A 20,789-nucleotide genomic window follows, 5' to 3' on the forward strand; every position below is an offset into this window, starting at 1 on the left:
ATATATATATATATGATATGTTTTCTAATTTATTAAATTATTGGTTATCAATTTATTTAGAGTAACTTTTTTCATTAATATTTTTTTATGAACACTGTATAATTTAACTCCCTCCTAAAATATAATTTAGAATTTACTACAGCCGCATAAACAAAAAGAAAATTTTCATGAAATTATTTTTCTTTCTTTACATGTTTCTAAAGATAACATACCACGAAATCAACTATATTTAAAATACTAAAAGCATAGATAGTGAACAACAAGTTGAAAAATATAATTTATTGGGTTTAAGGATAATAATGTTTGACTCGATATATTTAAACAAAAAAATTTATTCATAATTCTAATAATGTCCGCGCGAAGCGCGGATATGTTAACTAGTTGATGATAATATTGAAGAAAAGCCATGAATGAAGGAAATGATGAGAGAGAGAGAGAAAGTGTTTTGTATTTTTTTGGTTTTGATATCATTTATGTAGTTAGATATTATAATTCTTTTTTAATCGCGTGTTTTGTTCATATAATTTGTCATTATTCAACAATCAATTTATATTCTTAAATATTAGAAAAAAGTTTTTTTCTTCTTCTCATTTTATGTGGCACTTTTCGCGTTTCGTGATTCAAACAAGTGTATTTTTTATCGTAATTTTTTCATTGATCCTTTTAACATTTTGAATTATCAATTATTGTGACTTATAGTACTCTTTACATAGTTTACAAATATATAAATTTCATTTCAAAAAATTTGAAAATTTCATATGCAAATGTCCAGTCAAAGTTAAACCATTTCGCTCTTAAAAAATGAAAAGCGTCACATAAGATGGGATAAAGGAAGTAATATTTGAGCCAAATTTTATTATTTGAAAATTCTTAAAAATTTAATAACTATCCCAAACTTTATATTTTTTTTAGAAACACCTATAAATATGAAATTCAGTTCTAATTTATTGTACAGAATTTATATAGGATTTTTTTATTTGAGCTTGCTCTCCGAAGTCATTTTTTCCGATTAGAACTAGTAATAGTAGCTTTTAAAAAAATAAATACAAATTAATGATATTTTTCTTTAATTTGTTTTCTTCTTCTTTGAGATTCATACATTAGTTATGTTACTATTATAACTTTTCACGAAATACGTTTATTGTAAAATGACAATATAAACTTCTAGATATTTGTGATCGTTTTTAGAACTTACGACTCATTTTTTTATAAAGTAAAATACTTACCCCAAATACTATAATCAAAGTTTAAAATGTCCATGAATACACGTAAAATTAAAGGACATAAATATCGTTAAATTTTTTGTGAAATTTAATTAACGAGATTTTTTTTGCTCGAATAGTAAACACTACTTTAAAGTTAGTGGGCTCCAATTGGATTTAAAATAGTAGGCCCAAGTTAGATAGAAAAGGGGCCCAAAATACAAATTAATTTCACATTTCTTCTGTATTTGCCGGCGAAGACTTGATCTTGCTTTTTCCGGCGAACCAATCTCCGTTCATTTCTCCGGCGAAATTCCGTTTGTAAGTTCTTTTATACGAGTTATGGATTTTGTTACAGCTCTTTTGTTAAAAGAAGTCATTAAATCCAATTTTTATGATTAATTTTATGATTTTATCAAGTTGAAATACATCATTATGGTTAATCAGTTTAACAATATTTTCTGAATATTTTTCTAATTAAGACCAAAAAGAGGGAAGTTTTATAATTTCATTGATCATTGAAGTTGAAATTTTGACAAAGCTAGAATCTTTGAACTGTAGTTTCTTGTCCTTTGATTTCTTTTACTATACATTGATTCCTTGTACCTCTATAATCGTATTATTTTGTTACTATGTGTTGTTTTTGTTACTATGTGTTTCCTCTCAGGTAGGGTAAGGTCTGTGTACACTCTATTTTTGTGGAATTATATTGGGTATGTTGTAGTTGGTAGTAGCTTTGAACTACACCAAGTCGAAAATCAAAGTTTGGGTACTGAAAATCGATAGGCCTGGTGATCAATATAGTGAGTTTAGAACTACGAGGTCTTAGGATTCATAGAGTTATTCGGTATGTCTGAGCTGTGGACAAGCTGGTCCGGACTCCACATTTATCAGTAAAAATGTATATTTTCTTGTGTCAACCTCTATCAAGAAGGTGCTTGTGACTAAGATAAACATTTGTTGCATATATAGTGGGAGTACAATACATGGAATTCTTAGTGTGGATCAGAGAAAGAGTTTTTGTGATTTTTTACCGAGTTTGTTTCTACTATCACAGCCTGTTTGGATTGAAAGCATGCTGCTATTATTCTCCTTTTGTTTCCTAAAAAGATCAGGTTTAAAATGTTCTTGAGAGCTTTGATTTCGACTTGCTGATATTAGTACATCATTTTTGTGGCAATTTTGAGAAAGGTAGAGCTTAACTGGATCTTAGTTCTTGATGTACTGCTGGTATCTTCTGTATTTTAGGATCAGAGAGATGCACAAAACCTTGTAATATCTGAAGGGGTTAATCATCTAATGCTTTCGACATCAAGCACTTGCAATTGTGTCGTAAGTTTTCCGAAAATGTCATCCGACTACAAAGGTTTGTATTCACCTTCCATTCTTCTTTCATTTGTTATGGATGATATGATGAAACTTCTCCTCTTGCATGGAATGTCTTACCTCACAGGAAAAGCTATTGTACTTATGGGTGTCAGCGGAGCTGGAAAATCGTAAGGTTTCAAGTTGCATACTAATTTGGTTTAACCACAAGAATTGTATAGGTCATTGATCAGTTTCTAACTGCTTGTAGGGTCGAACTAGACCTTAATAAATAACTTTATAGAAGCAAAGATATCTTTTTTACTTGGCAAGGAAAAATGATTTGGATCACTGTAATGCAATACATGATAGTCAATGGTTTACTCTTCCTAGGAGACCTTTACTGAAAAGAAAATCTTCAAGCCTATTTGAACATGTTATTCCGATTTGATACATCTCCTGATTCAATTTTCAAGTTCCGAACTTTTAAGTAATTCTTATGCATGCTGGCTCAGAACAATTGGTGAGATGCTTGGAAGAGCTGTTCATGGCCGCTTTCTTGATGCAGATGATTATCACTCAGAGTCCAACAAAGGTAATGACTATGATAATGACTTCTGAATTCAAATCATAGCTGATCAATGAGAGCATATTCCCAAGGGGTGCATTTATTGACGATTTGCTCGATCAAAACAGAGAAGATGAAGAATGGGATACCTCTTTCAGAGGAAGATCGTGTTCCATGGCTTGAAGCATTGCGGAATACACTGAGAAGAGGATTAGTTGACAATGAAACACTGGTTCTTGCTTGTTCAGCTCTGCAAAAGCGGTACAGGGAAATCCTTAGATCTGCAGACCCAAATTATGAATCAGGTTCTTATGCGAGTATTGTTAAATTCGTGTTGTTGGACGTTGGGGCTGAAGTGCTTGCCGCTCGGCTGGTCAAGAGAGCAGCTGAGGGAAAGCATTTCATGCCTGCAACGCTCTTGCAGACCCAACTGGAGTTGCTTCAGATTGATGAAGCAGAAGGGATACTTAAGGTTGATGCTACTATGGATCCTGACTCCATATTGAAAACCATACGAACTTTTGTCGTCTGATCATAAGTCTACAAGGAATGGATTAAATTGAAGATGAATCACTTTAAAGAGAAGTCTGTGATAAAAAAAATTTCTTATTGTAATATAAATTTTTCATTGCATTTTTTGATAGCAAGACATACATCTGAACAACAAATCTAAGAAAAATTAGATGAAATTAAGTAATGATGTTTCTCATTCAAGAGCTTTGTGACTATAGCAAAAGCAAAGAGACATTCAATTCATGTTATACCATTCTTGTGTATGGGGAAGATCAATGAAAAAAAGCTAATTCGTTATTATAATTCTTGTGGTCTGGAACACGAAACTAGCCGTTCAATTCATGTTATACCATTGCTTGTGACCAGGAACCCAGTTTGGACATGTGGGACTGAAGTGTCTGGACATGACTCTCGAATTCAATAGCTCAACAAGGGGTGCAGATTTCAGGCATCGGGGTGTCTTGTATTGGTCAGGGGAAGCACCTAAGCTAACAAAGTAATCCATGAGCTTGTCAAAAGTCCCAATTTCCACTATCCTGATCTCCAGAGGCCCAATGGATTTGTCAGAGGCACGGCCCTGGTGGTAGACACTATTTAGAGATTCTTCAATGGTGAGGCAACAATCTTCAAAGACTGAAGGAGGAATATGTGTAGAGCCATTCAGACTGAGCTCCCAGTAGAGGACATAGTGGCCTGGAATGGCGGTGGTATCGGCATAGCTGGTGTACTCAACTACATTTGCATCAAATGGTATCAGATTGTGCACTGCATTTTTCACTGCATTTTGTAGCTCAGCTTCATCAGTCTTGTCGGAATCAATGCTCAAGATTACATTTTCCCGACATACGAAGCAGAATTGAGGTGCGTTGTTCTTGTATCCAGCAACTCGAAGCACATCACCCACCCTGTATCTATAGAGTCCTGAATTGGCACAAGTTCAAGCAAACTAAGCATTAGCAGACATGTTGGACAGACAAATTGTAAAAAAGAAACGAGTCGAGCATTTTGTTTGGCATTTTAAAGTACCTGAATATGTGGTAACAACCAGCTCGTACTCCTGGCCAATCTTGACATCAACCAGATCGACCAATTGATTCTGTTCTTTCTCATTAAGCGACTTAGACTTGGAGATAGAATTGATGAGTCCATTGTCTCTGTGAATTGGTGCAAACTCAAAGTAGCACATGGTCGGAATAAGGGTGTAACAGACTTCGCTGGGCTTACAAAAGGGGTTCAGGTTGACTCCAAAGTGGCACTCTGAGGAAGCATATATGGAAGAGACAAGAGGGAGGCCGTTGCTGTAATAGTCAAGGGTAGGTGTATACTGTGACATGCTTCCGGTTACAATAACATCCACATACTTGGTGTTAGGCCATAACCTAGCGATGATCCCTTGCCATGAGTCTTTACTGCATTCAGCCTCGATGAAATCAGCTAACTCTGGGTCAGGTTTGAGGATTTTCATCACTGACTCTCTGACTGACAGATTTGTGATTTGGGCGTTAACAGTTCCCGTTCGAATATCATTACAAAGTAGAGACCAGTGTTTTTCAAGGAACCGGATGGCACGGATGAAGCCAGATGCGAAGGGCGAGCCAACCCTGAGGACTTCTTTGCGTTGGTAGAGACCACAAAGCATTTGGGAGTACATGTTCTGGTAAGAGTCTTGGCAGAGAATGGTTTCAGTTGGACTGGTATAGTTTGCATAGGGGCTAAAACGGTTGTTGTTGAAATAAGGACTCTTGAACATACTTGTTAAAACAGGGCGAGCTGGTAATCCTCCTGGGGTCTTGGCTTCAGACTTTATGGACCAGAAATACATTCCTTTGCCCTTTTCCAAATCTGGAACGAATTGGCTTATCACAGACATCCCAAGGCCACGAAGATGAAATCTCTTCTCAATCTCTTCTTGAATTGTTGGCATCAATTTTCTCTCCCCTCCGGACGTCCCAGAACTGCTTATAAAGATTGCACTTCAGCAGAAATTAAAGACAAAGGATACATATGCAAGAACGAGAACATGTTAATGAGATACAGAGAATGTGAATTGTGTACTTTATAATCATACACCATTGAGACGGAGATGCACATTTCGAAAAGACAAACCTTGTCAAGAATTCAGAGGTGGGTTGGAAGCAGAAGATTGGAGATTTATCACCATTGGCTATACGGTTGATATCAGGCTGAATATCTTTGTAGGTGATGACAGGCATGACTTTCTTGAACGTCTCTCTATCAGTATGACCATTGAGATCATGGCGCTGCAAGTACTCAACGTTGGCATTTTGAGAGAGGATTTCAGCAAGAACTCTCTTTTGGACCTCATCAACGTTGGTCGTGACCTCTTCAATGAAATGAAGAGCCTTCTTGTTTTCCTCCACTATACTACCCTCAATAGCCTTCATCGGGCTCTTTGATGCCTCAGGTATGGCTCTTCCCATATTAATAAAGACCTGACTGCTTCAAAGATTTGCTATTAGGTGAACATAATGTATATTGTGTGTGTGGAGGAAGGTTGAAGTGGCTTTGTATAGAGGATGTTTTAAAAGCAGAGACGGATGGAGTGTATTGACTATGGGCTCAACTGAATTCAGTATGTAAACTTGTCCCTGATAGTAGAAAAATATGTTTCAGTGAACTTCAAAGACATACAACTTTAAGGACACATATAACTTTTCTTTTTTATAATAATGGACTTTTGAGCACAGATGAACTCACAGATAGATCCACGCGTTGTGCTCTTACCAGTAGACTAAAGCCATACAACATTGACCCTTGAAAAGTAATGCACAAATCAACATAGAATAAAAAATAACAACATGGCCTGATCATCATACACTTATCAACAGTTGCAATTATAATATTTCCTATCTGTTTAGTGTGGTTTCATTTTTTATACATATGTTCCCTACAGATCTTCATTATCATGTGTTTCACTCTTTATACACAATTTATGGCATATTTCAGATAAAATATTATTTTGTTATTGGTAGCTAGTGTAGTGTATTAGTTGAGTGGTTAACTGCTCTACAAGATGTTAATGTTAGATTAGTGATATGATTAGTACAGCTATTGACATCTCAGCTGTTGAGTTTGCTTCTTTGTATGTACCATTGCAAAGTCTGTTCAATCCAATGAGAATAAAAGGTTGGTAAATTTCTATACTTTTTTCTTGGTTAAAAATTACGCGATTTAATTTTATTGAAATCTGCAGGCCAGTTAGTGAACTCTGTGTTAGGATCGAATCCACACACACACACTTGATGAATGAAGAACACAAGAACTTTCGAGAGAGAGAGATGAGAGATCTAGAGAGAGAAAGAGAGAAACCAATAGTTCGTGGTAACACCCCGTGAGTAAACTTCCACGGCGGTGGGGTATATATAATAATTCAGAGGATTTTCAGTTACAGAGAATAAATAGAGAATAAATAGTACAGCCTAAAATTGAACCGCGTGAACATTAGTATATGACAGTACACAAAATATTAATCAGGCTCTACAACCTAACACTCTGTGTTTAGGTACATTATTTTCTCCACAAATTAATTTAATCAAGTTCATGAAGAGATCAAGTCTATGGCTTACTTTGATTTCTATTCTCACAATCAGCTAAACTCTATTTTGTTAGTTTCCCATCCGGTGTTTGGTACCACAGTTACAGGTCTTATTAAACATTGTTTATGTTCTTTTCTTGAAATTTCATATCTTTTGCTGTTATTCTTTGGCATAATACATAAATGTTCTCTTTAACTTGACTTCAAATCACATTTATGTTCTTCAACTTTGGGTGTGCACAAATAGACACTTAAACTTGTATAAAGTTGAACAAATAGACACATATGTCCTATATGTCATCCTACATGTCATTTTTTGTCCGACGTGTATTATGTCATGTAGGACTCATTTGTTTATTTATTTAAAAGTTGGATAGTTAAAGTGTCTGTTTGTGCATTATGAAAGTTGGAGGTCATAGTTAAAAATTGAAGCCAAGTTTAGGATTCAATATATGTATTATACCTTCTTTTTTTTTTCACTCAACGATTGGTATTCATATTGGGGTTTAATTAATTTTAAATTACCAAATGCTTGGGAAAGAATTAAAAGTAAATCCATTAAATTCAAGACCTCTAAGAATAAAAAAGTTAATGTTCAAAACAAAGATATATAATCCAAATCTAAACAAGGAGGGGTTTAGGTCATAATAATAATAATAATAATTTCCTCTGGCTTAATAAATGAGTTCAAGCAATTTTTCAAATTTTATAAAGAGAAATGATTTTTCTTTGAACTAATTAACTAACATAAATAATGAACTAATTAGATAATATTAAAATTGTATAATATTATTCGCTGGTCATGAGTTCGAATCGTAAAATCAATCACTAATACTTCATTAGATTAGATCGTCTATATTACACCTTTTGATATACAATCATTCCTCGCATCTTATTAACATAAAATACTATATATACCGAACTACTTTTAAAAAAATTATGATATATGATATTAAAGATAAATTTTTAAAATATCAATGAGATGTGGATGTTTTACTCATATTCCACGTTGCAAGAAAAAAAGTAATATTTTAAAAACATAAAACAAAACCTTTTTACCAACCACTTCATTGCAAAGAAAAAAAAAAGTTGTTAAATGCAAAGCCTTTTACTTATTTCTTAGTTTAAAATAAAAATTACTACTAATTCTCAATTTAATTTTGTTGTTAACTTGAAATCTTATCATTATTTGAAGATCAGTTGGTGAACTTTGTGTTTAGTTTACATTTTTTTTTCTTTTCAGATTTGTTTATTTGATATGAATAAGGTTCGCGTATATTCTATCTTTTATTCTACTTTGTGAAATTACATTGTATATATGTTAGCCTGTTTTTAACTCTTTTTTTTTTTAAAAATAAATTATTTTATAATCGTGTTGTTCATGTCATTTTTGGATCTGTTGTTTATGTGACACCTATCTTTTTTAGTCAGTCCAAATAAAATGGTATCTTACTATAATTAGAAACAATTTAACTTTAAAGTTCTCAGTTTACCTTTAATAAAACAATCACACAAATATCTACGGATTATTTTAGACTATAAATTTCTCTAGTCTTTCTTTTTTCTTAAATACTGTGTCAAGTCAAATAGTGTCATATAAAATAAATCGAAGAGAGTGATTTTTAGTGAGTGACTAATGGGTTTATGTGAACTCAGTAGCTTTAGCTCGGACCTTGTATATGAGTTTGAAAGTTTTACTATAAGTAAGCCTAAGTAATTGATTTTGGACATAGTAAATCGAACGAGTTATGATAAGAATCATGAAGTAGAATCTAACACAAACAGAGTTCAAATTTTAGATTCGCCTCTGTTGTTATCGATATTGAATCTATCTTAGTCGAGTCGCTAATTTACTGGACCATGTGCGTACCTACACCAAACTAAATTCGAATTCATGCAGAGAAGTCTGTAAAGCGCTAATGTGATACATTTGCAGGTCCTTACAAAACATGGCTGAAGAAAACAATAAGAATTTTGAGTTTATTGAAGAGGTGACTATCAATGTTGATGAAGTCCAAAAGAGAGTTCTTCATGAAATCCTCACTCGAAATATCTAACGTTGAGTACTTGCAACACCTTAATCTCAATGGTCGTATTGATAGAGACACAAACAAGACGGTCATTAGACATGCTTGCAAGCAACACTTAATTGTAAAAGGTCTTCATGCTAAGGTGTGAGCATACAAAGGAGCAAACATAATAACTTATTTACTAATTTTAGAGATGCAAAATTATTACAGAGAAATATAACGGACAAAGCATAGACGAAGACATATTACCACACATAGGGAGAGAGGATAAGAGAACTATCTTGGATGCTTCCTTTTTGTTTCCAACACACAACAATGATAATTATGCAGAACGAAATTTTAAAATAGTAAAGAAGGCTAACCAATCATGCAGAAAGTTTTATCAGCAATGAAGTATCTACCGAGGTTTTCGGTCCACAACCGCAATACAGCAATACCCCAAAGAATGATGCAAAGTTTTACTAAAGTTCTTAATTCTTTTCAGGAATAGAGAGTAATATTTAGTATTTCAAGAGAGAGAAAGAGCAATGAGATAATGAGAGAGTTAACAAGTCTAGCTCTTGTGGTAAGAAGTGAGTGAATATCAAGACGTGAGAGTGTGAAATAATGAAGGGGGGGGGACCTATTTATATAACAAATAAGAAAAAGAAATATTTAAAGGAATCAATTAATATACTATTTTTCTTATTTTAAAGTAGAGTCAAATCAGAAAATTTTAGGAATTATATCATTATCAAATATAAACAAGTAAGAAATAAAATTAGGAGTAAAAAATATATTTTTCTTAAATAAAGGAGAGTCAAAATCAAATTTTATTTTAATTTATTTTACCAAATATATGAGCAACTAAATATGACAAGAAAATTAAGATTGTCATAAACAAACATGTAAGAATTAATCAAGACAAATTTAAAATAGTAACTGAACGCGATTTATGCATAAAGAGTAGGGGTAATACAGTAATTTCAACCAGTTATAAGAAGAAACATAATTTAACTCATAAAACTATATCACTGAAAGCGATTTACGCATAAAGAGTAGGGGTAACGCTATCACTGAACGCGATTTATGCATAAAGAGTAGGGGTAATATAGTAATTTCAACCATTTATAAGAAGAAACATAATTTTACTCATAAAACGATATCACTGAACGCGATTTATGCATAATTTTGTCGGCTTATGTGGCACTTGCTTGAAGAAAAAGTCAACACGTGCTGAGCCCAAAAGATAGTGTTACGTAGGTCGAAAAGGGGTAGAAAACTATTTATAAAATAAGTTAAGGGGGTAATAGGACCTTAGTATAGTATAAGCGTGTCTCTGAAATTCGGGCATAGGTTGGGAGTACTTATGCATTTTCCCAAAATTAAAGGACATTTTTTTAAAAAAAATACACATGTATTATGTAACATATAGAGGCGGACCCATCTTTATCAGTGGGAGTGCACGTGCACCCATTAAGTTTGAAATATGTATATCTATCTTGAGAAACTGACAGAAAGTAGGTTCGATAAAATTAATCGCACATTCATAAGTAGCATATGAGTGTTCTTGTGTTGCTGGTACTAGGGTTGGAATCTAGCTAGAGCTTATATCACTCTTGTTATTTTAAGAACATAGAGATCATATTTGGTGCACTCAAAGTTTTCAAATTCTAGGATCGACTCTCGCCATATAGCACTCATGTGTCTACTTGTTCAATTTCATACAAGTTTAAGTGTCGACTTATGAACACTCAAAGTTGAATGACAAATTGTTACTAAATATAAAAAGGCATAATATATAAATATGCTCTTTAACTTGACCTCTAGCACTTGAGTCGCTGCGCTTGACATGATGCAAAAGATATGCACTTTAATTGCTGACTAAATTCGAATTCACGTTGAAAAGTCCATGAGGCGCTAATGTGATCGATACAATGCAGGTCCTTGAAAGAAACATGGCCGAGGAAAACAAGAAGAATCTTGAGTTTATTGAACCAATGTTGATGAAGTCCAAAAGAGAGTTCTTCATGAAATCCTCACTCGAAATGCCAACGTTGAGTACTTGCAACGCCTTAATCTCAATGGTCATACCGATAGAGAGACGTTCAAGAAATTCGTACCTGTTATCACCTATGAAGATATTCAGCCCGATATCAATCGTATAGCCAATGGCGATACATCTCCAATCCTATGCTCCCAGCCCGTATCTGAATTCATTTTAAGGTCCTTCCTTTTTAACTTATCAAAATTAGTAGATTACTAGCTATTGCCTCGTTTTAGTTTCGATTTATATATATGTAGTTTTTGTGAGATTCCTAAATGCTTTGTGGCCTCTGTCAAAACAGAGAAATCGTTTATGTTGGATCACTGTTTGCATCTGCCTTCATCCGTGCTATGCGATTCTTGGAGGATCACTGGTCTCAACTATGTAAAGATATCCGAACAGGAACCATTACGAACAAAGTTACTGATCCTTCAGTAAGAGAAGCTGTGATGAAAATCCTCAAACCAGACTCGGAGTTGGCTGATTTCATCGAGGCTGAATGCAGCAACGATTCATGGGAAGGGATCGTAACTAGGCTGTGGCCTAATACCAAGTACATGGACTTAATCGTGACTGAAGCCATGTCTCGATATATACCAATGCTCGATTATTACAGCAATAGCCTCCCTCTTGTCAGTACTGCATATACTTCCTCCGAATGTTTCTTTGGGATCAACTTGAACCCCCCTTTGTAAGCCAAGTGAAGTATCTTACACACTCATTCCCACCATGGCCTATTTCGAGTTCTTGCCAATTCACAGGAGCAATGAATTCATCGATTCTATCTCCATTCCCAACACTGCTTAATGAGAAAGACGAACAACAATTGGTCGATTTGATTGATGTCAAGACTGGCCAGGAGTACGAGCTCGTTGTTACCACGTAGTCTGGTAATTTTCATTGCCAAATGACATGTTCTTTTACACATTCTTTTTTTTTTCCAACATGTCTGCTAATGCTTGGATGTATCGTTTCAGGATTGTATAGATACAGGGTGGTGATGTGCTTCGTGTTGCTGGATACAAGAACAACGCGCCTCAATTCAACTTTATAAGCCGAGAAAATGTGATCTTGAGCATCGATTTTGATAAAACTAATGAATTGGATCTACAAAATGCAGTAAATAATGCAGAAAACAATCTGATGCCATTCGATGCACGTGTAGTCGACTACACCAGCTATGCGGATACTACTACCATTCCAGGCCATTATGTCCTGTTCTTGGAGCTAAACGTCAACGTCTCTGCCCCGATTCCTCCTTCAGTCCTTGAAGATTGTTGCCTCACCATTGAAGAATCTCTCGACAACGTCTATCGCCAGGGTTCTTGAAATCAGGATAGTGGAAACAGGTACTTTTGACAAGCTCATGGACTATTGTTGTACTAGCTTATTAGGAGCTTCCATTAACCAATACAAGACGCCACGATGCGTTAAATTTGCCCCGCTCGTTGAGCTATTGAATTCGAGGGTTGTGTCGAGCTACTTTAGTCCCGTGTGTCCTAAATGGGTTCCTGGAAGTAAGCAATGGAACGACACGAATTGAACTATCCGTCTATACTTACTCCACAGGGCCGTGGCAGAGACAGAATTTTCACCAACAGGGTTACGTTCTTGATCTACCATGTATACCTAAATAAAATTTTGATCGTTGTGTCGAGCTACTTCGCTCCCGTGTGTCCGGGTTCCTAGAAGCATGCAATGGAATAACATCATGAATTGAAGTGTTGGTGGAAACTGAATGGTTGTTACGTATAGTTTCATAATATATTATATCGTATTACTTTGGTTAATGCAATGTCGACATAGATTGTATCGCTTACAGTTTCATAATGCATCATATTGTATTGTTTTGGTGAATTCAACGTCGGCATAGATTGTATTGCGTACGTCGTTAGAGTATGTCACACATTATTAATTCGAAGGACAGACCTACAAGAAATAAAAAAAAAATTAATTAACGACATGATCACGTCAAATCGATTGTTACTTTTTTTTAAGATGGGCCATAAATCTTCTGACTTCCACTAACATATTCCAAACATATAAACAACTATAAAAAGTTGTAGATTTCCAATCAATACACACAACTTTATTCTATGAAAAATTCTATTATTCCTTTATTTCTTTTATATAAAAAAAGGGGGGAAATTAAATTAAAGCTACTTTTTATTATTATGCTAATCATCTCATACTATAGTATATTATTTAGCTACAAACAATAATTTAAATTTTCTCAAAAAAAAATAAAAAGCAAAAGATTGAACTATTATAATAGAAAAGATTAAACAACATAAAATTAATCGATCGACGATAAACTCTTTTACTATTTTTTTAAACTTATTTGAGACTGACGTGTACTTTTATGATACAATAATATATATACCTATAAATTATAATGGTCCTTAATATTGGCCAAAAGCTGCATCATTTTGCCTGAAATTGGTCCAATCACTTTAAAGTGTCATCCCTTTTAATTTCTTTAAATTCTTTTTTCACCATTATTTACTTTAATTTATCTCCTCTCATCATCACCCTATTTCAACTTTTTCTTTATATATATCTTTATATATATATATATATATATATATATATATATATATATATATATATATAAAGTTCTATACTTTCATAAATGATATTCACAAGTAAATTTGCTTTATCTATATGGAATTTATAATCTTATCAATAAGACATGTTACCTGTTATGTAACAGATAAAAATGATTCGATAATGTAGAAATTATTCCTTATATTGATGGTATAATACACAACTTCAACTAAAAAGAAAAAAAAATTATATTGTTTGGACTGTTCAAAAATATTGTCTACTACGTATTCTATCTAACACGAATATAACAATATTTTTGAAGAGTCCAAACAATATACAAGAAAAAATTACTATTTTTTAATCCGCAGTTCGAGGGGTACCTCAACAAGTTCAATGCCAAGGACATTAGATGTCAACTAATGCATAGTCGATTTCATATTCTGAATCCGTCTATAATAAGTCCATTCATTTCCCTCCACGAATACTTTCGTTGAATTTTTCAACAGAAATATTCGTCTGTCGCAACTATTTGCGACGGAATTAAATTATCTAAAAGTTGATCCAAAAGTAGGTGTCCATAAATCAACATTAGTCTCATGAGTTACTGGAAAAATACTTGAAATTGGTACCAAACATAACCCTCGACTTCTCAAATCTTTACTTCTTCCTTCTCCAATATCTTCGGATTTATTATCACTCTGTAACAATTCGAAACGTCTGGTTAAGAACGAAAAAAAATCTTTTATATATATATATATATTGATTGATTGATCACTTATTATAATTCTTAACGGTAATTAAAGATTTAAGTTATATACCTAGAAACATAATATAATGTATAAGATTTAATTTTTTTATATTATCATTACGTGAATAATATTTATTTATTTTAATTATCTTATAAATGATCTGATTATGTATATATTTTTAATTACCTGAAGATGTTGCATGGATGCTCCACTTTTCATATATGGGGCGCTTAATGCCTGTAATTTACATTTTTTAAAAAAATATAGAAAGAAATCAAAGAATACTCAATAATTATAATATAATTAAATAAATTTTAATCGCTTAAATTTTTAGATGAGACAACGTATAGTTGAATGTAATATTATAGTATAAGATAGAGGTATTGAATTTGAGTATCACTCCGACAGTTCCACTGATGAATTATATAAAAAGAAAAAAATAAATGTTTGACTCATGAGAAAGAATAGATTCATACGTATACTAACAATTAAGATTTTTACATGAGATGATCACGCTTTACGCAGATATCAAATTTAAAGAAAATAAATATAAGGAGAAATTTGTGTATTTAGTGTGGAAGAATCGTTTAATTTATGTTTAATTGGTCAAAAATTTTGAAAATATTTTTTATAGAAAAATAATTAATTCTACAAATAACATTTTACATTAATCGTATTCTCTCTACTCTCCAACACACATCATAGATCTTTACTTCCACCTACATAACCCTCATCCCTGTCAATTAGTGGCAGAGTCAATAATTTAACGAAGAATATTCAATTTTTTTTTCAGTTGTGTTAAGAGTGGTGCATAATTAAATACACATACATAATAATTAACATATAATATACGTACACCACTTAATTTCTATCGAAGAGTATGCACTAGACCATCCTTAGCCTAAGGCGACTCCACCCCTCACCCTACCTTCCATCCTAAAATATTTATCAAGATTATATATAATATTTTTAAAATAAAATATATTTTATTTACATATTAAACACAAGTAAATAAATAAAAATAAAAATATTTTTCTTCGTACTAAACACACCGTTAAAAAGAATAATAAATAAATAATAAGCTCTTGACAAAGAAAACTTACACCAATTTGATCATGGAGGAACTTTATATACTCAATTGCTTCTGATAATACAGAAGCTGTATCTGTCTGGAGAAAGAAAAAAATAAATTATTAAAATAAAATGTTTTTTTTTAAAAAAAAATAATATTATACTAATTTATAAAAAACTTGAAAAAATTGATTTTATAAAAAAAAAATCACTCAAAGATTTAAATACAATGTCTCTAATTTATATTTATGTCAAAACATAACTTTAAATTTTAAATATTATTTTTATTTTTTTTTAATTAAGATTTCATAATTTTTACGTTCAAACGTTGATTTAAACTAAAAAAAATGAAAAATAAAATAAGTCTCAGTGCTTTACCTTTCCAAAAGGTGAGACTAATTGTTGAAGTGCAGTGATTCTGTCTCCCATTTTCTCTTTTCTCACCTGAAAAATAAATTAATTTATTTTTAAAGAATAAAAATAAAAATGATATTTTTAATCATAACGCGCATTCAGAATAATATGATAAAAATAATAATTGACTTATTATCGCACATTGAAAATTGTCAATAATATAAACTAAAAGATTATACTGTCAGTATATATACCTTAATTGTCGGAGAAGGAGTTGAAGTTTCATTCCTTGGCCTTTTATTTGATGTTTCAGTAGTGGTGGTTTTCTTTGATATAATTCTATTTATATCTCTAACATCTCCCATATTCTGTAGCAAAATTAATGTAAGAATAAAAATTATATTAATCAATTATAAAAATAATAATCAATCACAAAATAATCAAATTTAATGGTTATATGTACAATTATTAAATCTTGAACAAATTTAACTGAATTCTTTATTTTCGAATCAAATAACTTATATATAGTATCACAAAAACAAAATGAAATTTTAAATATACGTGAATATATAATAGATCATATTTATATGTTCTGAACTCGTTAACTCTAGATTATAAATTCTTACATGTGGTAATGAATTACTTAATATTGAGACAGAATTAATTACCAATGTACACTATATCTTTTACAATTTAAACTTATAAGTGATATGATTTCACAATATGAAAAAAATATCAGATATACATCGAGAAGGAAAGAATCGAATTAAAATATTATTATGATAATTATAATTATCAATAAGAATTGTGATAAAATATAGTCAAAGTTATCGGGTTTGAACCATATGAATGGAAAAAAAACCCTAATAAAAAGCGCTTTCCCTTTTAACAAGGCAAATTCAAATCGGACGAAACTTTAAAATAGATATCGGGAAAGAATCGAATTAAAGTATTATAATGATAATTATAATTATCAGCAAGAATTGTGATAAAATATAGTCAAAGTTATCGGGTTTGAACCATATGAATGGAAAAAAAAACCCTAATAAAAAGCGCTTTCCCTTTTAACAAGGCAAATTCAAATCGGACGAAACTTTAAAATAGATATCGAACATATCGAAACAAAAAACAAATAAAAAAATAAAATTACAATTACCTTTGCTTTCTCATCAATTGTTGTGTTATTAGGAATATTATGCAAATTAGAAGGAAATAAACTTGAAGGAACATCATTCATGGAAGCTGCACTTGCATTCCAAAATGGAGTATTATTTGAGAAATGCAGCTGGCTGTGAGGTGGCGGCAACGGCCGCGCCGGTGGCGGCAATGGAGGCTGCTCCGGCGAAGGTGATGCTCGGAGAAATTGAGGAAATTTAGACCAAGAATTCGTCGTAGACGAATGCAACACTTGATGATTATCAGTTACTTCGTAATTTGATGAATGACTAAATATTGAATTATTTTGATCTAACGAAAAACCCCTAATATTCATTTGTGACGAAGAATCCTCATAATTCCTAAAAAGGAGAAAACAAAAAAACAAAATTAGAAAATTATTAAAACATAATATAACTAAGTAATTAAAAACATTTATTTTTATATATATATATAAATTAGATGATCACGCAGTTTAAAAGTACTTACAATAAAGATTGGTGGTTCCAATCATGTGGTTGAGAAGTAAGGCCCAAACCCATAATTTGGAAATTTGAATCATGAGAAGATAAAACGCCGCCGCCACCTCCTCCTCCTCCTTCACCCTTATCATCATGATCGGAAGATTGAGACACCGACACAGAATCCAAGAAAGTCCTAGGTTTGATGTCCACATGATTAGTTTGTATCGGCCAATTACTACTATAGTCAGTAGTAGTGGCCGATGTGGAAGTTGTAGGTGTAATGGATGAACCACTACTATCGAACCTATTCCTTGATGATGTGGACGTATTATTTTCCCACCAATTCCCTCCCCCTAGTTGAAATTCTTCCGCCATAGCAAAAACAACGTTTTCAATACTGATAGCAGCTTTCGTATCAAAAAATTATCTTCGCGATTTTCGAAAAATGATAAAAAGAAGTGTAGGAAAGAAGAGAAAATTTCTTGTGTTACCTTTTTTTTTCTCTCTTTCTTTGTGGTATTGAATCAAGATTCTTATTCTGGAACTCTCTCTTTGCTTTACACTTGTGGTTTTTGGTTATTTATTTATATATATAAAAGATTTGGAAAAATAAAAAAGTTGAAATGAATTTTTTGTTTTATCTTTTCAATTCATGTGGCTATTTATAGGATGAAATTATTTTGAATTTTTTTTTTAAAGACTTTGAGAAATGACCAAAATTTTGATTGACTTTTGATGAGTGATTAGACTTAATTCTTTCTTAGGAAATAATTATTATTGTATTCCATCCTTAGCCACACATCAATTAATTACTTCTTTGTTACTTTTTACCTTTTTTTATGGTATTATCTTTTCAAAAGTTAATATTTATTGTATGTACTAGCTAGAGTTTTTATTTAAAATATACAAAATATATATTAAAAAAAAGTAAGAAAGTCTAAGATCAAATTTAACCTTGTATATACATATAGAAAATTTAACCTTGTATATACATATATTTCTATGGGAAACAAGATATGAACCCTCTTGTGTTTTTTTGTATAATATCTATAATTTTATTTATAGTATAAAATTTAGGGAAAAGGGTTTAAAAAATATTTTAATTTTGTCCGAAATTGTTAGTACGATAACAAATTTTATGGCTGACATTTTACCCTCTGCACTTTTTAAAAGCCTATTTTAAAGGTATATATTTGTCCACGTGAACACATTACTATTTAAAATGATGCAATATTTATGATGTCTACGTGGACATATATATACCTTTAAAATACATTATTAAATAGTGCAGGGTTAAAATGTCCTCCATAAAATCTGGTATCGTATCGATAATTTCAATCAAAATTTGAATACATATCAGACTTTTTCCCCTAAAATTTATAATCTTAGAAATAAAAAGACTATATATTACAACGTTATAATTCATCGGAACCTTATAATTCATGTTCAAATAGTATAATTATGTTAAATTCTTCTTATAAATATATTCATATATTAAATTTTAAACTCAACTATTATTTATTAGTCATTGTTTTACAATTTAAATTACAACTCTACTTCATATATAATTTAATTAAACTCTTTTATTTTTATATGCTCAAAAAATTTTTTGTCCATTCCCTTTGGTTTGACTCTTGTTATTAATTTTCTTCAACATCAAGAATAATGTGGTAGAAAATTCTATACTATTAATATATATAAATTAAACTTTTCTTTAAAAAAAAATCAGTTCTATCTATATATTGCAGAAAATATTTAAATAATTATGTAATTTATTAGTTAATTATAACTAAATACTTGATAAAAAATAATTGAATTTCCTTTAAAATGATGACTAACTCATTATGTAAAGATTAAAATTAACAATAAATATATATATTATTGTCATCGTGTATAACTGAAATTTAAATCTTAAACTATATTTAAAGTGGAACAAAAGGAATAAATAAAAACAAAGAAGTGTATAATTTGTCAAAAAGGATCAATTTAAAACTCACCACTATATACTATGGCCAAAACTTTTTGTAAATTTTTAAATTTATCTCAATAAATATAAATTAACAAGTCAATAATTTATTCTTTTTGAGGATAGTGGAAAAAAGTCAATACAAAATATCTTTTGCCACTAAATTTGAGTCCATTGAAGAGTGAAGACATAATATTAGTAGTCCTCAAAGAAGTTGACAATGTATTGGCACTGATCAATGACGGAATCATAATTTTTATTTAAAATATAAAAATAAATAGATGAAAGAAAGTCAATAAAATTTAATGTGTACCATATTTATTAAAATGTTAATTAAAAAAATTATTTATACAATATAAATTTTCGATTAGAGTTAATTGATTTTTTCTTGAACGGATAGAAAAATCTGCTAATGAATGATAATATTCCAAAGAGTGAACATATTATCTTTTCTCAAGAAAATTGTGGGGATTAATTTTAAATTAAAAATATTTGAAAAAAATTATTACTCTTTGTTCGTTTTTATTTATCACTTATTTTTAAAATAGATTTTCATTTTTAGACATATCAAGAAAAGACAATAAATTGTTTTCCATGTTTTACCGTCAACATTAAAGTACTTATTTTCCAAGACATCATTTAATACGAGATAGTTCGAGAAAATATATATCAATAATTATTTTCTTAATGTGATGTCAAGTTAAACTGTGACAAGTAAAAATGAACAGAAGGAGTATTGATCAGAATTTTCAATCGTAAGGTTACGAGAAATTTGTTAACCTAGAAGTTTATTAATTTTGTTTAACCAATATATCACCTGCTTTGAGCTTTAGGCAACACAAATTTATCAAAGCGTGTGAACTTGTGATATGTTAACTTCTAAAATTTTGTATTTTCTTATTTTATTGTAATTAATGTTAGATTTGTCTAAATTGTTATATACGTCGAATCTTCAGAAACTTATCAACCTAAAAGCCTGTTAATTCTGCTTGTTCCGTCCTCATCAACTCACCCTTTGTAAAAAAAAAAAAACAAAGTTACTACCTATTTTTTCATTAATACCTTATGGCTAATTTTTTTATTTATTTTATTTTAATAATATTAGAATACATATTTTGACTTTAGGATTTGAAATTTTCTTAAGTCAAATAAATGGACCCCACACGTTAGCACGCTTATGGGTCCCACTCTGAAGACCTAAGAGTCAGAGCCTGATAGTAACTCCAACATTCTTCCTTGTAATTTTTTTTTCGATACATGTATTTAACACGTTTAAATATATA

At 31.2% G+C, this 20,789-nt stretch overlaps 3 protein-coding genes and 1 pseudogene across 12 annotated transcripts; 2 read left to right on the plus strand and 2 right to left on the minus strand.

The window, feature by feature from the left end:
- Positions 1 to 1,410: 1,410 nt before the first annotated feature.
- Positions 1,411 to 3,789, plus strand: LOC107002380 (gluconokinase). Of its 3 annotated transcripts, XM_015200376.2 has the most exons (5): positions 1,411 to 1,523; positions 2,451 to 2,568; positions 2,656 to 2,698; positions 3,023 to 3,102; positions 3,204 to 3,789. In XM_015200376.2, the coding sequence occupies exons 2-5, from the start codon at positions 2,502 to 2,504 to the stop codon at positions 3,605 to 3,607; spliced, it is 594 nt and encodes a 197-aa protein (XP_015055862.1). In that variant the 5' UTR covers positions 1,411 to 1,523; positions 2,451 to 2,501; the 3' UTR covers positions 3,608 to 3,789. The 3 variants fall into 3 exon arrangements, with proteins under 3 accessions (XP_015055862.1, XP_015055861.1, XP_027768037.1); XM_015200375.2 differs by having other exon boundaries at positions 2,451 to 2,698; XM_027912236.1 differs by lacking the exon at positions 1,411 to 1,523 and having other exon boundaries at positions 2,499 to 2,698; positions 3,076 to 3,102.
- Positions 3,733 to 9,783, minus strand: LOC107002378 (indole-3-acetic acid-amido synthetase GH3.6-like). 7 transcript variants are annotated; one of them, XM_027912234.1, is made up of 5 exons: positions 9,537 to 9,783; positions 6,307 to 6,362; positions 5,695 to 6,197; positions 4,615 to 5,543; positions 3,733 to 4,509 (listed from the first exon to the last, which is right to left on the minus strand). In XM_027912234.1, exons 3-5 carry the CDS (start codon positions 6,027 to 6,029, stop codon positions 3,923 to 3,925), a joined length of 1,851 nt encoding a protein of 616 aa, XP_027768035.1. In that variant the 5' UTR covers positions 6,030 to 6,197; positions 6,307 to 6,362; positions 9,537 to 9,783; the 3' UTR covers positions 3,733 to 3,922. The 7 variants fall into 7 exon arrangements, with proteins under 7 accessions (XP_027768035.1, XP_015055858.1, XP_015055854.1 ...); XM_015200372.2 differs by lacking the exon at positions 6,307 to 6,362 and having other exon boundaries at positions 5,695 to 6,041; XM_015200368.2 differs by lacking the exon at positions 6,307 to 6,362 and having other exon boundaries at positions 5,695 to 6,045.
- Positions 9,784 to 11,282: 1,499 nt separating this feature from the next.
- Positions 11,283 to 12,948, plus strand: LOC107032607 (annotated as a pseudogene).
- LOC107002379 (transcription factor bHLH123-like) lies at positions 12,325 to 18,152 on the minus strand. Of its 2 annotated transcripts, XR_001454508.2 has the most exons (9): positions 17,566 to 18,152; positions 17,078 to 17,438; positions 16,176 to 16,289; positions 15,946 to 16,011; positions 15,600 to 15,665; positions 14,683 to 14,733; positions 14,128 to 14,445; positions 13,021 to 13,129; positions 12,325 to 12,885 (listed from the first exon to the last, which is right to left on the minus strand). XR_001454508.2 is itself a non-coding variant. In XM_015200374.2 (7 exons), exons 1-7 carry the CDS (start codon positions 17,913 to 17,915, stop codon positions 14,293 to 14,295), a joined length of 1,161 nt encoding a protein of 386 aa, XP_015055860.1. In that variant the 5' UTR covers positions 17,916 to 18,152; the 3' UTR covers positions 13,921 to 14,292. The 2 variants fall into 2 exon arrangements, 1 of the variants encoding a protein (XP_015055860.1); XM_015200374.2 differs by lacking the exons at positions 12,325 to 12,885; positions 13,021 to 13,129 and having other exon boundaries at positions 13,921 to 14,445.
- Positions 18,153 to 20,789: the final 2,637 nt, after the last annotated feature.

This window comes from Solanum pennellii, chromosome 10 (genome assembly GCF_001406875.1).
Source record: "Solanum pennellii chromosome 10, SPENNV200".
Taxonomy (NCBI): Eukaryota; Viridiplantae; Streptophyta; class Magnoliopsida; order Solanales; family Solanaceae; genus Solanum; species Solanum pennellii.